This window comes from Littorina saxatilis, linkage group LG6 (genome assembly GCF_037325665.1).
Source record: "Littorina saxatilis isolate snail1 linkage group LG6, US_GU_Lsax_2.0, whole genome shotgun sequence".
Lineage (NCBI taxonomy): Eukaryota > Metazoa > Mollusca > Gastropoda > Littorinimorpha > Littorinidae > Littorina > Littorina saxatilis.
The window spans coordinates 765692-782572 of NC_090250.1; the positions used below are offsets into that span (position 1 = coordinate 765692).

General features: G+C 43.2%; 1 protein-coding gene and 2 long non-coding RNA genes across 3 annotated transcripts in view; 1 reads left to right on the forward strand and 2 right to left on the reverse strand.

The window, feature by feature from the left end:
• Window positions 1-7163, reverse strand: part of LOC138968235 (uncharacterized) — an 18398-nt gene extending 11235 nt beyond the window's left edge. Inside the window, exon 1 of the long non-coding RNA XR_011456110.1 lies at window positions 7031-7163. This is a non-coding gene — a long non-coding RNA (uncharacterized lncRNA). The remainder of the gene's footprint in view (window positions 1-7030) is intronic.
• Window positions 770-6654, reverse strand: LOC138968234 (uncharacterized). Its single transcript, XR_011456109.1, has 2 exons — window positions 1280-6654; window positions 770-1129 (listed from the first exon to the last, which is right to left on the reverse strand). It is a non-coding gene; the product is annotated as an uncharacterized lncRNA (long non-coding RNA).
• A 255-nt stretch (window positions 7164-7418) lies between the features above and the next one.
• LOC138968233 (uncharacterized) lies at window positions 7419-15578 on the forward strand. Its single transcript, XM_070340787.1, has 4 exons — window positions 7419-7531; window positions 11398-12070; window positions 13073-13293; window positions 14021-15578. Exons 2-4 carry the CDS (start codon window positions 11485-11487, stop codon window positions 14378-14380), a joined length of 1167 nt encoding a protein of 388 aa, XP_070196888.1. The 5' UTR covers window positions 7419-7531; window positions 11398-11484; the 3' UTR covers window positions 14381-15578.
• The last annotated feature ends 1303 nt before the right edge of the window (window positions 15579-16881 follow it).

A 16881-nucleotide genomic window follows, 5' to 3' on the forward strand; every position in this document is an offset into this window, starting at 1 on the left:
AGAAATCGAATCCGGAGACTTATGCAACAGCTACATACTTGTAATGGCTCAACAAAACTAAAGCGGGCGCAATGGCCTAGTGGAGAAGACGCCGCCGGCCTCCCAAGCGGAAGCTCGTGGGTTCGACTGAATCCCGGCCGCGCCGCTGGTGGGTTAACAGGGTGGAGATTTTTCCAGTTTCCCAGGTCAACTTATGTGCGGACCTGTGAGTGCCTAATCTCCCTCGTGTCAGTGTACACGCAAGCACAAGACCAGCTTAATCCTAACTCTGTCGGTCGATCATTTCGTTTTCGGTAAGTTTCAGATTGCAACGTACCGGTTGACTGAATACCGGGAACTCTCCTTTGGAGACCTCTACAAAATCTGTACAAATCAGGTCTTATAAAGGGGGAGTCTTAAAATGGAGTTTAATTTACAGATGTTACGAAGAGAAAATCTGAAAAAGCAAGTCTTAAAAAGGAGGAAGTCTTAAAGCTAGGGGGTCTAAAAAGGGGGGGTTGTACTGTGCGGGACACGCCCGGCACACCACACGTCCTCCATATGCCTGGTTACGTCTGCCGTCGAGTCAGTTCTCACTCATGGAACCGGTCTGTTGATCAAAATTCAAGTTTTTGCACCCTTATTAATATTCTAAGTAAGCCATGCAAGAGTGAGCCTCTGAGGTCAGTAGTGCTAGTTGTAACAAACGCACTGTTTGATTATACAACACAAAACACTTTTACTTCCAGATTCTCACTTGTTCAATCTTGCATATTATAACCCAATAAAATGTACTTTAACTTTAACACTACATTTATTCAACGAAGATAAAAATAACAAAGTTTGATGCCAATTAAACAAGGATGATCACATAAAGGTGGCACTGTACACGACACAGACAATCTCACGAATTTCTGGAACAGTTAGTCAATCATGAAGACAGTAGCTGACGGAGCTAAGACGGTGAAATTGAAGATGGTAGATGGACACAACGATGAAGATAATACGACGGTGAAGTTGAAGATGGTAGACGGACACAACGGTGAAGATAATACGCCGGTGAAGTTGAAGACGGTATTAGACGAATGACGATCCTCCGCCGGCGGCGTATCCCGGTCCCAGCCGCCTCTCCTCTCTCCATCCCTCCCACCTGAAGAAAGTACTTTTCATTATAGTTCAACCCTTGGTTTTGATAATTGTCAACGTCTTGTCGTGTGTCTGTACAAGTGCCACAAACATACTATATTCACATCTTGTCAAATCTCAATGGATAACCGTCATCGGCCAAAAATCACAATACCTTCGACACAGCATGCTGTCGCCCTTCTTCTTCTTCATCTCCTTCTCTTTCTTCTCTTTCGTCTTCTTCTTCTGCTTCTTCTTCTTCTTCTTCTTCTTCTTCTTCTTCTTCTTCTTCTTCTTCTTCTTCCTCTTCTTCTTCTTATTCTTCTTCCTCTTCTTATTATTCTTCTTCCTCTTCTTCTTCTTATTCTTTGATACCGACTTGATACGGCTGGTGCAAGAACCGTTTCTTTTGCCGGAAGAAAATTGATTATCGGAACTTACATCATAACATGACGTCAAAACAATCGAAAACGCTTATAGTCTCATCCAAACTAAACCTTGTCTCCGACGTAAAGAAAAACGTCATCAATACATGACGTAAAGTAAATGACGTAAGCGACCTTCCGGTCCACAGACAGTGAAGCCTGTCGATATGAACTCACGTTCATTACATCACCCCTTTCCCCCAATAAAAAACTTGTGAACTGATTTGAACAAGTTTTTAGAAAAAAATATCCAATATTTAACACAAAAAATATCAACCACAATCTAGGTAGTGCTTCAGCACATAGATTAGCTAGAACAACCTAAGTTATTTCCCGAGAGTGCATCGATTCTTACATAACACAGGACTAACAACCACATTGACTTATCACCACTAAGTCAAACAATAGTCCAATAAATGAGCCAAACATGCCAAAATGCATGTAAAATATAGGCCTAGCCTATAGCCAAATGGATTATATCACCTAGATGTATACAACCATTACAATGCTCACTACCATTTACTAAGTAAACTTTCATGCCGTTACTTAGCAAAAATACACTTGTTGATTTTGGAACTAATTAGGGCCCATAATTCCAAACACCAACATTCTGAGTACAACTTCCTCTGTCTCAGAAAATTCCCCTAATATAAGACCGAAACAACTCACAACGGTACTACTCTCATGGCTGTTTGCTACATGTGAATACGCACGAAATTGAGGTGTTAATTAACTAGAAATTTTCATGAACATTTTCAAACTAATGAACAACATCATGACCTTAGAATGGAAATCAAAGACAGTAACACAGCTTGTCTTTGACTTTGTACAACAGCGTTCGACAAATTTCTGTAAAAAAAAAAAAAATTCACTGGCTCAATCGTGACAAGACATCCGCCTCAAAATTGCGAACACCATCAATGGGAACTACCGAAAACGAGTAGTCTTGGAGAGACAACGCCCAACGCAACAGACGGCCGTTGCTGGTTTTGGACTGCTTCAAGTATGTCAATGGTCTGTGATCAGTTTCGACACAAAAGTGGGTTCCGAACAAGTATCTATGGAATTTGTCCACAGCCCAAACCAGTGCAAGGCATTCTCTCTCCACTGTGGAATACCTAGTCTCCCTATCCAACAGTTTTCTGCTAGCGTACAGAACAGGGTGGAGACTCCCACCATCGTCTGCTTGCATGAGAACCGCACCAATGCTAGACGACGATGCATCCGATCGAACCGTGAATGGTTTTGCAAAATCTGGCAACACAACCACTGGTTCTGATGACAAAATTTGCTTCACCGTGTCAAAAGCAGTTTGACACTCCTCACTCCACTTGACTTTGCTCGGTTGGTTTTTCTTTGTCAAGTTCACGAGCGGCGCGACCACAGACGCAAAGTTTGGAACATACCGGCGATAGAAACCGATCAAGAAACCAAATAGAAACCAAATGAGATCAATGCACACGCGTGAAAATGGAGTATCAATCACAGGTACAGGCTGCAGTGGTGCTTGCGTCACTCGACCCTTTGGAAAAGTCTTCTGGCACACCTGACAAGAACGACAGTATTGTTTGATGTACTGACGGTAACCAGGCCAAAAATAAATTGGACTAATCCTCTTGAATGTGCTGTTCGGTCCCATGTGTCCCCCAAACAAACCATCGTGTGTCGCAATCAACACAGACTCTCGCAGAATCAAAGGTACCACCACCTGCCAGTCCACCTTTTGAGTTTTCTTTGAATACACCTTCCGGTACAACAAACCATCCCGCAAAACAAAAGACGTAACACATCCCACTGAATCCTCCTGTTTTGCTGCTCCGACCTTGTCGAAAAGTGATTTCAATGTGTCGTCCGACTTCTGCAATTCAGCTAACTTTTCAGCTGAAATGTCCAACTTCGGCGCTTTTGTGGTCAGAATAGGCCTAAAAGGACGTTGTTCCCTTGCTTTCTCAGCTCTTGTCTGAACAGCCGCTGTGACCTCGACACCCTGAAATGTTGATCCCGGAATTTTACCGAGAATGACGTCGCACACTGGATTTTTAATCACACATGCATCCACCTCGCCTGAAAAGTAAGGCGTATCCAAACTGACCGTAGCAATAGGTAGACGCACGACGTCTCCACTAAACTGCCGACACAACTGCACCCTGCCAGTCAACTGGTCATCACTCACCAACGATTTCCGCACACCCACTGTCGAACAACCAGAATCAAGCATAATTGTCACCTCAATCCCGTTCAATGAACCTTGACAAGTTTGAATTGACTCTGGTAAGTCATCACTGCCTGACATACCAACCGACACAACAGACTGCTCAATTGTGTTCTCCGACATAACAGCCACATATGCGCTCTTCACCTTCTGGTCTTTTGCCTTAGAAGGACAATCAGCAATCTTGTGAGAAGACTGCCCACACCACCAACACTTACCAACAGCACCTTGAAAGTCTCCTCTACTATTTCCACCACCTCTCCCAAAGGCAAATCCTTTTGAATCAGTTCCCCTCACATCACCACTAGCAGTAGCAGCACCTCTGCCACGACCTGGTACAAATCTCCCACTAGGACGAAACCTATTGTTGTATGTCCCTTGTGTTCCATGTCCACCAAAACCACCTCCCCGAGGACTCTCCGCCTCCGGTAACGAAACATTTGCCAAAAATGGATCGGTATTTCCCTTCGCCGCCATGTTTTGGGTAGGATGAGCTTCTCGATACCTATCAGCAGCTTCAATCATGGATTCTGCCGTTTGATAAGCACCTTCCTTCAAAAATGTTACCAGAGGACCCGAACAAGCTGACAATATCTGCTCCCGCATGCATAAGTCAGCAAGCTTAGAACTTCTCTCTTTCTCTTCGATCCCCGCCATCTCTTGCCATCTGTAGAAACATCTCTTCAACCTGGAAAAGAATGTGAACATATTCTCACTCGATTCTGGTTTTACAGAGCGAAACTGTAGGCGAAATCCCTCCTCAGTACACCTGAAACGTTTCAACAAATGCTTGGACAACACATTGTAGTCATTCTGTTCGGATGGCGAAATCTCCTGAGAATAAGTCAAAGCCCGACCTCGCAACAAAGAAATGAGACTACCAGCCCAATCCGACTCGTCCCAATGAAGAGCCTTGGCGTAACTTTCAAAACGACGCAAGTAACTCTCTATGTCATCATTTTTTTCGTCAAACCATGGTAACTTGGGTTTGGTGGCCATTTTCTTCGAATCCACATTATCCCTACGTCTAACTTCATCAGACTGCGCTTTTTGTTTCAACTTTGCTTGCTCCAACTGCAACTGCTCCTCTCTAAAGTGTTTCTCTAGAGCAAGTTTTTCTTTTTCCAAAGCCAACTCTTTTTCCTTCTGATCCCTTGTTGCTTCCCACTCTTTTTCTTTCAGTAGCATAGCCAAATCTTTCTCCCTTTCAAACTCTCTATCTTTTATTTCCAAAGCCAAATTCCTTTCTCTTGCTGCCGTCCTGATTGCCATTTTCTCATCACGACAACAAGCCTCTACAAACTTTTTGAGATCTCCATCTGTTTTTCCTAAGGCCTTACCTTCCTCCTCAAACTGCTGGACTAGTTCTGTCCAGTTCACCGAAGCCGCCATTGTGAAATTTCAATTTTTACCAATCACGCAACTACACTGAGATTAAAAATACATCACCGATATGCTGTATCACCACTTACACTAGTTCACACTTTGCAACTAATGTACCGACAACCCAATGTACAACACGAAATGTGCACGCGAAAATGATTTTCCAAAATTAACGATCTAAGAAAATTTTGGAATTTTCCAACCAGTTTATGCATACGAATACACAAAAACAATGTGTAACAACACCTAAAGAATTACCGAACACTAACCTGTTACTTCGCACGCGATGGTGAAAGTCCACAATCTGTCCTCCAGCTGGTCATAATCAAAATAATTTCTACAAAGATCTATGCACTCACAGCAAATAAAGTACACCCTAAGAAATGTTATTCCGATTACTGACAACACCCAATTTTCATTGTGGTCTATAACAAAATTGAACAAGTAGGCATAGAAAATTTTGAAATTTCTAGCACAAAGCTGCAAGCTCGCCAAATGTAACAAACGCACTGTTTGATTATACAACACAAAACACTTTTACTTCCAGATTCTCACTTGTTCAATCTTGCATATTATAACCCAATAAAATGTACTTTAACTTTAACACTACATTTATTCAACGAAGATAAAAATAACAAAGTTTGATGCCAATTAAACAAGGATGATCACATAAAGGTGGCACTGTACACGACACAGACAATCTCACGAATTTCTGGAACAGTTAGTCAATCATGAAGACAGTAGCTGACGGAGCTAAGACGGTGAAATTGAAGATGGTAGATGGACACAACGATGAAGATAATACGACGGTGAAGTTGAAGATGGTAGACGGACACAACGGTGAAGATAATACGCCGGTGAAGTTGAAGACGGTATTAGACGAATGACGATCCTCCGCCGGCGGCGTATCCCGGTCCCAGCCGCCTCTCCTCTCTCCATCCCTCCCACCTGAAGAAAGTACTTTTCATTATAGTTCAACCCTTGGTTTTGATAATTGTCAACGTCTTGTCGTGTGTCTGTACAAGTGCCACAAACATACTATATTCACATCTTGTCAAATCTCAATGGATAACCGTCATCGGCCAAAAATCACAATACCTTCGACACAGCATGCTGTCGCCCTTCTTCTTCTTCATCTCCTTCTCTTTCTTCTCTTTCGTCTTCTTCTTCTGCTTCTTCTTCTTCTTCTTCTTCTTCTTCTTCTTCTTCTTCTTCTTCTTCTTCCTCTTCTTCTTCTTATTCTTCTTCCTCTTCTTATTATTCTTCTTCCTCTTCTTCTTCTTATTCTTTGATACCGACTTGATACGGCTGGTGCAAGAACCGTTTCTTTTGCCGGAAGAAAATTGATTATCGGAACTTACATCATAACATGACGTCAAAACAATCGAAAACGCTTATAGTCTCATCCAAACTAAACCTTGTCTCCGACGTAAAGAAAAACGTCATCAATACATGACGTAAAGTAAATGACGTAAGCGACCTTCCGGTCCACAGACAGTGAAGCCTGTCGATATGAACTCACGTTCATTACACTAGTACTTGGGGTTCTCGCGGTAGCCGGAAGTTATCCTTGATGGGATAAGTGACTGTGTTAACGTTGTATTCCTGGACCAAGCTTTCCACACACACACACACTATGACACACACACACACACTGACACACTGACACACACACATACATAATGACACACATACACACAATGACACACACACACACACACACATAATGACACACATACACGCACACTGACACACACTCAAACTGACAGACACACGCACACACACGAACACACGCACACTCAGCGGACACACACACACACACACAGAGGCTGACACACACACTGACACACACACTGACACACACACACACACCGATAAATGTTCAGCGGATAAACATAATCCTTACGAGCGCTGCACGTGCCGGCACAATTTTTTGTGACGTCAAAAGAAAAGCGGGTAGTCCTGCCAGACAGCAAAGACCTCTGGAAGCCATCCGGTCCCACACTCTGTCTCACAGTCAGTGCAGGAACGAAAAAAAACAGAGCCCAGATGATGCCGAAGCAAAGCCTAAACTCAGTGCTAGCACGAGAAATAAAGCAACGTTCCTCCCGCTAACATTGTCGTATCTAAACATGGCGGATTTTGTCTTTCACTGGTGGACATTTCTTATGACTGTGACATCAGCTGTGGCACACAGACGTCCTTGACATTGCGGAAGAGAGCCCCATCGGGGAGTGAGTGACACGGACAGAGAAGTGGTGAGTGCTGCCAGGAGACGCGTCATTAGCCGGTGCCCAACAATTCTGCAACATGACCGATGCAGGTAGATTGACCAGGACTGGCCTGCACAGGTGAAACTGGCTGTCTCGCTTCTGCTGTCGTCTGCATACTACGTTGTCTTCATCAGGTATGTGGCGTTGCCATTTTCAGGTGATGACATAGTGTGAAAGTAAGAGCCTGGATGATATGATAATTCCACAAAAGACTCGAAAATTACGTTAGCGCCGAACGATAATTCTGAAGTCACTTTTTGGAGGAATTGTGACAGTTAGCACGGACGATAGATGAAATTGCAGAAATGTACTGGTAATGCCATAATGAGTAGTTCATTATAATAATGGTTATATGATAACTGGAAAAAACAATGATGGAATAGAGTGACATGAAAGCTTTCCAATCATGTGCACAGCTAACGTAAATGAGTTGTTCTTTGCTATTGGTGACCAAACAGTGGAAACTTACTGAAATTTTCAAAATGCAGCTACAACCTGGAAAATACTATTCCTGTCAAGTGGAGCCCTTGTATTATTTGAGTCTAAAAAGAAAATGTCAGGAACTTTTATGGTTCGGACAAAAAAGCAGACTGACTGGTGGGGGTCACAATGGAGTAACCTGCAGTACTTTGTGACACCAAATTTACACAGCATATCTATAAACTAATTCTGTGAAACAATTTGAGTAAACTCCATGAAAACAGAGTGTTTGCTGTTAGTTTGTCATGTATTGAAGAATTTTTGATGTACAGTTTAGTGTTGTTAGGTTCAGTAATTTTGTGACACCGTTTGCAGGTTACCTTGTAGTTTGATCTTTTTGTGGCAACACAACTGCTTACAGCAGGGCAGGGATATTTTGGTCAGTGATTGTTTAAAAGGGTGTAACTTGGAATACCTACAGATTATTAGAATCAAATGCAAACTACTGCTCAAATGTATCAAAACAGAAAGAGGTAACCTGCAAATCACGCGACACCAAATTGCCAATACTTGTGCATGTATTACGCTGTACTGGTGCAATCAATCAAATTATGCTACAAATGAATGTTATAAAGGAGACAATACCAACACAAACAGTTCTGCAACTGTATTGCCAAAAAACAGCGAAGAGTGCCACCTAAACTTCGCAGAACTATTATCTGTGGTCACCTGCGTACGAATGAAACCATTCGAGAATGGCCGGTCGCTGCATAGCTCCCGATAATTTTTAAGTCCTGTGCTCTAAAATAACCATACTATCAACTTTAACATCAATAATTTTACGAAGTAAGCATTAAGGAAACTTGTGCAACTTACCTGCACTTTCAGTTTTCGCAAAATCAATGCGATACGGTTGATTTTCAGGACGAAACCGCGGTGGCACAGAGACATTTCGCGTGAAAGTAACCTGCGAACAGAGTTACCTCGCTTCTGTGACACGTCATCAATTTTGCCGTACACAAACTTTTCTATGTAGTACACAAAGCTCGGGACATCATCACTATTTGTGTGTTTACCCTGCCTTCTTCCGGACTGAGGCCGCACGAGAACAATCCATGCTCAACTGCGCGAGCGAAGAAATGAAAATCGGGGTAACCTGGCGAACGTTTGTGACGGCAGATACGAAAGTCACCGTTGCGAGGTACACGGATGTATATTCACGCGACCAAATATCTTCATCATCTATCGATAATGATGCCATGATTTGAAAATAAAAATGTGTGTTTGCCTTCCTGGCGCTCAGGCCGGCAAATTGTCTTTCTTCAGTGGATCGGATTTGTGACGCCGCGCGTTCGAAGGTTACCAGTTTTTTATCGGACGCAGCACGCGAGCAGGAGAGGGTCAGTTGTCCAAATAAGATTTTGTGCAGTTTAATCCAAGTATAAGTTATCGTTGAATGATAACAGTTATCCTTTCTAGAGCAGCTGTCGGTTTGAAATGTGTTGTGAACATGGCAGGGGTCTGTCATTCCACGTTTTGGCCGCCATTTTGTGAACAAAAAACGAAAACAAGCAGGAATAAGTGCTACTTCTGTCATATTATTTTCCTTCATGGTGATTTTGTTGATACTGCTACATCAGTAGAATGCAGTAATTATCTTATTTTGTCACCATCATTCCCCGTAATTTAAAAAATTGATTTTACTTGATGTCACCCACCGCAGTCACCATTAGCGAAGAACAACTCAAATCCTGAATACATTTAGCTTACACCAAAGAAGATAAACCTTGACGTAAAAACCGTGTTCTCTAACTTATACTACAATATGCATGCGCATGCTTCTAACATATCAAGAAGAAAGAGTGTTGAAGAAGAATACTACATAAAATGTGTCTTTCAATACAAAACCACTGAGCGGCTTTCTGGAACTGCTACAGTGGTACCTGCAATGCAAGACACCTCCGAAGAGAGGACACCTCCCAAGGACACATGCTGTCCCCTTGTCCGTTATCTAGACCAAAGTATACTTGCAGAGGGACGCATCTGATACTGAAATGTGGGGACATGTTTGACAAAATTCCAAAGGTGACCGTTCATTGCAGGACAAGAAGCTTGGAAGTGTTGTACAGTGGTACCTGAGATAAAAGGACACCCTTGACACCCGAGGAACATAAATTCCCTACAAGGAAGGTGGCCTTTCGTGACAGGTATTCTTTTGTGAAGTTGATACAGCCGTGCCTGCAATGCGGGGTACCTCAAATGGTAGAACACCTCCCAAGAAAGGTCACCTACTATTGTCCCTTTGTCCGTTATCTAGACCAAAATACACCTGCATGTAGGGACATTTTTGACAGCATTCCAAGGATGTCTTTTCATTACAGGTACCTCTGTACTCCCCAACAAGTCGCGCAAGGCAAAATTACTACATTTAGTCAAGCTGTGGAACTGACAGAATGAAACTGAAGGCACTGCATTTTTTCACAATGACCGTAGTCCGCCACTCGTACAAAAGGCAGTGAAATTGATGAGCCTGTTTAGCGCGGTAGTGGTTGCGCTGTGCTGCATAGCACGCTGTTCTGTACCTCTCTTCGCTTTAACTTTCTGAGCGTGTTTTTAATCCAAACATATCATATCTATATGTTTTTGGAATCAGGAACCGACAAGGAATAAGATGAAATTGTTTTTAAATCGATTTCGGAAATTTAATTTTAATCATAATTTTTATATTTTTAATTTTCAGAGCTTGTTTTTAATCCAAATATAACATATTTATATGTTTTTGGAATCAGAAAATGATGAAGAATAAGCTGAACGTAATTTTGGATCGTTTTATACAAAAATATTTTTAATTACAATTTTCGGATTTTTAATGACCAAAGTCATTAATTAATTTTTAAGCCTCCAAGCTGAAATGCAATACCAAAGTCCGGCCTTCGTCAAAGATTGCTTGGCCAAAATTTCAATCAATTTGATTGAGAAATGAGGGTGTGACAGTGCCGCCTCAACTCTTACAAAACGCCGGATATGACGTCATCAAAGACGTTTATCCAAAAAATGAAACAAACGTGTGGGGATATCATACCCAGGAACTCTCATGTAAAATTTCATAAAGATCGGTCCAGTAGTTTACTCTGAATCGCTCTACACACACACACGCACAGACAGACAGACAGACAGACACACACACACACACACACACACACACACACACACACACACACACACACACACACACACACACACACCACGACCCTCGTCTCGATTCCCCCTCTATGTTAAAACATTTAGTCAAAACTTGACTAAATGTAAAAAACAAGAAGGAAACAAAAATTACTACAGAGCTACCTGTGATAAAAGCACACCCAGCCAGTAATGTCCCTATACACTGCAGGTGGCCTGTCGTGACAGGTATTCTTTAGTCAACTCAATAGACAAAAGGATATGTCTTTTATTAGAAGGTGTCCTCTCTTGGGAGGGGCCTCACATTGCAGGTACCACTGTATTTTACTGTCTTTCTCATTTTAGTTGCAAGGAGTGCCAATCAAAGTTCACTGTTCCTGTATTGCCTTAACTTTTTCAGTTGGCAGTGGACACAGAGATCTGTGCTAACCATGGTGTTCTAAGCTCCTCAAGTCATCCAAACCACTGAGGTGTGTGCAGTGAAATCATGGGATCAATGAACGGTAAGAAAGTGCATGAAGAGGATGATGATGAAGCAGTCAAGCCAGTCTTCAACTCCTATTTTTCCCCGGCAAGAGAGCGTGCTTACTACGGGCCGCCGCTGGAATACCACTTCGTCGACACGCAGGTTACAGTGCGCCCACAGTCGGAAGGCTTCTCACGCACACCTTCGCTAAGCAGCGAAGACGAGGGACACTACCTGCTGTTGGAACAGCCGTACTCGCGTGGATTCAGGTTGCTGCATTTCACCAAAATCCCTGGAGGCTTGCAAAGGACGGGCCACCTAGGCGCGGCGGTTCTGATAGACTTTCAAGGCATCTTCAGTCGGAACCCCGCCACCTGTCACCTCGGTGGGTGCACAGAGCTTCGGGTGGAGAAGGCGTGGCTTCAATCGACGCGCGTGCAGAGCGGACTGTTGTCGCGGTGCATACAGCACGTGCTGAACACCAGCAACATCGAGGAGAGTATCAAGCGAGGGGCGCAGAGCGGGGAACGACTGCTGAGCGTGGCCATGACTGGTCAAGAAGACTGTCGACTGACCACGCCCGGTAACGGTGGCGGGACCACTTCAGGTGAGAGGTTTTACTCCAATTGTGCTAGTACAGTGTTTTTTTCATTGTTCATTTCATTTCATTTACTGTATTATCTCAATGCTGGGAAATTTGGGTCGCTTCCTCCCAGTGGAAAGCTAGCAGCAACAAGAGTAGCGCTATGCAGGTGTGCGCGTGTGAAGTTGTAATCAGCCACCTGCACTTTTGGAAAAAATGACCGAGGTCTTTTACGTGCCACTGTGGTGTCATGGGGGTGGGACAGGGATACCATGTCTGAATCTACACTTAAAGTTGAACTGTGTCCGATCCGTCCTTACCTGGATTTGAACCTTAGGATCACCCTCTCCCCTTTTAAGATCATCAAACACACATCCCCCACCCAGCCGGCACGGTTGGCCTAGTGGTAAGGCGTCCGCCCCGTGATCGGGAGGTCGTGGGTTCGAACCCCGGCCGGGTCATACCTAAGACTTGAAAATTGGCAATCTAGTGGCTGCTCCGCCTGGCTTCTGGCATTATGGGGTTAGTGCTAGGACTGGTTGGTCCGGTGTCAAAATAATGTGACTGGGTGAGACATGAAGCCTGTGCTGCGACTTCTGTCTTGTGTGTGGCGCACGTTAAATGTCAAAGCAGCACCGCCCTGATATGGCCCTTCGTGGTCGGCTGGGCGTTAAGCAAACAAACAAATCCCCCACCCAGATCCACCCAGATCCACCCAGATCCACCCAGACTCAGATTTTTGGAGGTCTTGAAAGGGCCGGGGTTCCACTGTAGTAGAATAAGGCCAAAAAAAAAATAGGTCTGTTTACGGTAACCCGACCGACCCTATTTTTTTCGCGCGACCCTAGACTTTTTTTGGCATTTGGGGAAAAAAAAATCTTTGTTTTTTTTTGCAAAATAACGTAAAAATATGGTTTTTTGAAAAGAAAAAAAACCCCGACCTACCGACCCTATTTTTTTGGCCTATGTTACCGTAAACAGACCTTTTCTTTTTTGCCTAATGAAAATGATAAAAACCTCTTGCAGTGATGCGAGTGGACCTGTTCTTCGAGATGACGGGTCAGCTGACGTCGGAGCAGTTCACCTACACTATGGCACTGGTGCCGTGCAAGGTCACCTACAAGTCGCAGGTCATGTTCCGTCCCGTCCCCAACGTGTCATGTGACTGGAGGGCCACGCTGACGCAGCATCTGAGCCAGGGCTGGCGATTGGTGGACATTTATATCGACATCCCCACAGTTTCACAGGTCAGTGTAATTGGAGAGAAATAGAACCCCCACCCCCCACCCCATCCCCACCGTAGTCATTTTCCCAGCCATATTTCCCTGCCACAGCATATACTTCTGTCAGATTTTTGAAAAAATAAGTAAATAAATTGAAATAGAATTAAATAAGAACAACACCTTTAACACTAACAGATAGAAAAATAGAACAAAGGCTAGAAATTTTTATTTATTGTGAGGCTTGGTAGATAAACATACACTTTCTTGTGGCGCAGATCTTTTAGCAGACTGTTCAAGCGTCAAAACAGGTGTAGTGCAAGAAGGGTGGGGAGACTAGTGCCAGCTTTGTTATTTGAAAATCATGCTGTTATTTTCATGGGCGTATAAGCACACTGTTTATTTGTTTGCTCAGAGTAAAAGAAAAAACTTTGCAATCGAGACATAAGTACATGTTATAACTCTCTCATTCTTTTATGTCTTTAACACTTTCTACCCCACCTATGTTGACCAAGTGTTATTTAGCCAAGACTAGCTGTGCCGCAGCAGGTCACTCAGAATTGTAGTAACTGTGTAGTAAGTGTGTATCAACACGCTGGAATGCAGGCGTTAGATTGACGTTACAGGAAGCAACTGAAGCTAACAGTCTGAGCGGATATATCCGTACCTGGTCAGATAGAGCCATATGAGTGGGTACGGATATATATCTGTACCTGGGAGACAATGAGTTAATGAGTATTCACTTAACTTTCAGTTCTTCGACCCGAAGAGTCAAGACTTCAGCCCCTTTTCCATGGACGCTCTGTGGTTCTTCGAGAAGCCTCTCTCCCGCCTAGAGGACACCGTGCCACGCTATGAGGGCAAGGTCATTGAGCACGCCGTCAAGGTCAACAGTCACGCGACGGGGACGAGCGCTGTTGCATGCTGGGAAGGTGTGATGCTGGATATGGGGAAGAGGGGGTGGGAACTAGCAGCCGTGGTAGAGACTCATTCCATGGAGTGCGTGGGATTTACCGAAGTGCTCCTCAAAAGTCTGCTCTTTTTCCAGCGCCCTCTGGTGCAGGGACATAACTCTCCCGCCATGACTGCTTCTAGAGCGTCCTTGTCAGACTGACAGAGTGGAGTTCTCTACCCTTCGTTTGTGTGAGAGTGAATTGTGGAAGGTGTGTGGTTTGGCATTCTAATCATCGTCTTCTTGAGGAACAGAGGAGGTTCAAAATACAAAATTCTGAAGAGAAACCCCCGAAATCGGTGTAGGCTGCCTGAATGGCGGGGTAAAGATGGTCATACAAGTAAAAATCCTCTTGTGCAAAAACATGAGTGAACAAGAGAGTTTCGGCCCATGAACGAAGAAGAACAAGGAGATGAAGAGAAGAAATAACAAGTCGTGTAAGGCGAAATTACTACATTTAGTCAAGCTGTGGAACTCACAGAATGAAACTGAACGTAGTCCGCCGCTAGTGCAAAAGGCAGTGAAAGTGACGAGCCTGTTTGGCGCGGTAGCGATTGCACTGTGCTTTACTGTACCTCTCTTCGTTTTAACTTTCTGAGCGTGTTTTTAATCCAAACATATCATATCTATATGTTTTTGGAATCAGGAACCGACAAGGAATAAGATGAATTAGTTTTTAAAACGATTTCAGAAATTTAATTTTGATCATAATTTTTATATTTTTAATTTTCAGAGCTTGTTTTTAATCCAAATATAACATATGTATATGTTTTTGGAATCAGAAAATGACGAAGAATAAGATGAAATTGTTTTTGGATCGTTTAATAAAAAAATAATTTTAATTACAAGTTTCCGATTTTTAATGACCAAACTCACTCATTAGTTTTTAAGCCACCAAGCTGAAATGCAATACCAAACCCCGGCCTTCGTCGAAGATTGCTTTGCCAAAATTTCAATCAATTTAATTGAAAAATGAGGGTGTGACAGTGCCGCCTCAACTTTTACAAAAAGCCGGATATGACGTCATCAAAGGTATTTATCGAAAAAATGAAAAAAAACCGTCCGGGGATATCATACCCAGGAACTCTCATGTCAAATTTCATAAAGATCGGCCCAGTAGTTTAGTCTGAATCGCTCTACACACACACACAGACACACACACACACACACACACACATACACCACGACCCTCGTCTCAATTCCCCCCTCTATGTTAAAAGATTTAGTCAAAACTTGACTAAATGTAAAAAGGGGATGTCTGGAAAAAAGCCACCAAAATGATGTTCAACATCAGGAACTGTGAAGGTAAAAGTATGGAAATCACAGATACACAGGCACGCAAAAACAGGCAATTACCGCCGCGCCCCCCCCCCCCCCCCCCCCCCCCTCCTGAACGAAGAAAACGAGAGTGACATAAGAGGAGAGAAAAAAATTATTGCATCTAAAACAAAAGAGTTCTTGCATGGAGACCTGAGTGGATATTTCATAATGGAAGAAAAAGATACAAGGACTCGACGCAAACCGACACGGAGGAACAAGACAATCAAGGAAGCGGATGTGTACACGAGGAGAGAAAAAAATGATGAGAAATAAACCATTTTTGTGGAAATAACTCTGTCATGAGTTTTATGAGCTGCAGTAGAGTTTTGTCCCTTGAAGCCAAGGCAAGCTACCATGGTAGTAAATAGAGGGATCTGATGTGCATGTTTTTTGAGGAAAAAAGGCATTATATTAAGCAAAAGTTGTTTTTTATACGTGAATTGAAAATGGTTCCTTCAATTTCGTCACAGGTTCTTCATATTTTCCTTGCACATAGCATGACTTGGAAAATACTCAGTAGATCTTGAAAGAAGATGAGGGGGGGATGTCCACGACTGCCAAAGTACAATGAATTTCTCCAAAGTCCTGAAGGAAAACAAGAATGGAAGAGATTCAGGAAACCTTGCTTCTCGTGTAGATGGTTTTGTGGACCACCCCAGATCTTTCATCCTTGTACAGGGAATACTCCCCGCGGGTTAGGGGGAAGAATTTACCCGATGCTCCCCAGCATGTCGTAAGAGGCGACTAACGGATTCTGTTTCTCCTTTTACCCTTGTTAAGTGTTTCTTGTATAGAATATAGTCGATTTTTGTAAAGATGTTAGTCAAGCAGTATGTAAGAAATGTTAAGTCCTTTGTACTGGAAACTTGCAATCTCCCAGTAAGGTAATATATTGTACTACGTTGCAAGCCTCTGGAGCAAATTTTTGAACAGGAAAGAATTGACAAGTGGCTCTATCCCATCTCCCCCCTTTCCCCGTCGCGATATAACCTTCGTGGTTGAAAACGACGTTAACACCAAATAAAGAAAGAAAGTACAGGGAACAAGAGCAGGCCTCCCCATGGACACGTACCAACAATCGACAGCCTGTCCGCTTCCAGTGCAGAGTGGACAGATTTTGTTGAATTTACATGGGTGTTACTCTTCCGGCTTTTGCCGGATTTCCGGTTTTTGAAAAAATCTGAAGCCGGAAATTCCGGTTTTCCGTTTTAAAAAAAAAAAAGAAAAAAAAAAGAGCTTCGTTTCGCTAAGTTGAAATAACGAGCAGCGGTTCCGATCCGACTTTTGACACCGGTTCGCGTGCTTTCTCGGTTCGCTCCCTTGGATTTGCCGCCATCTTGCTT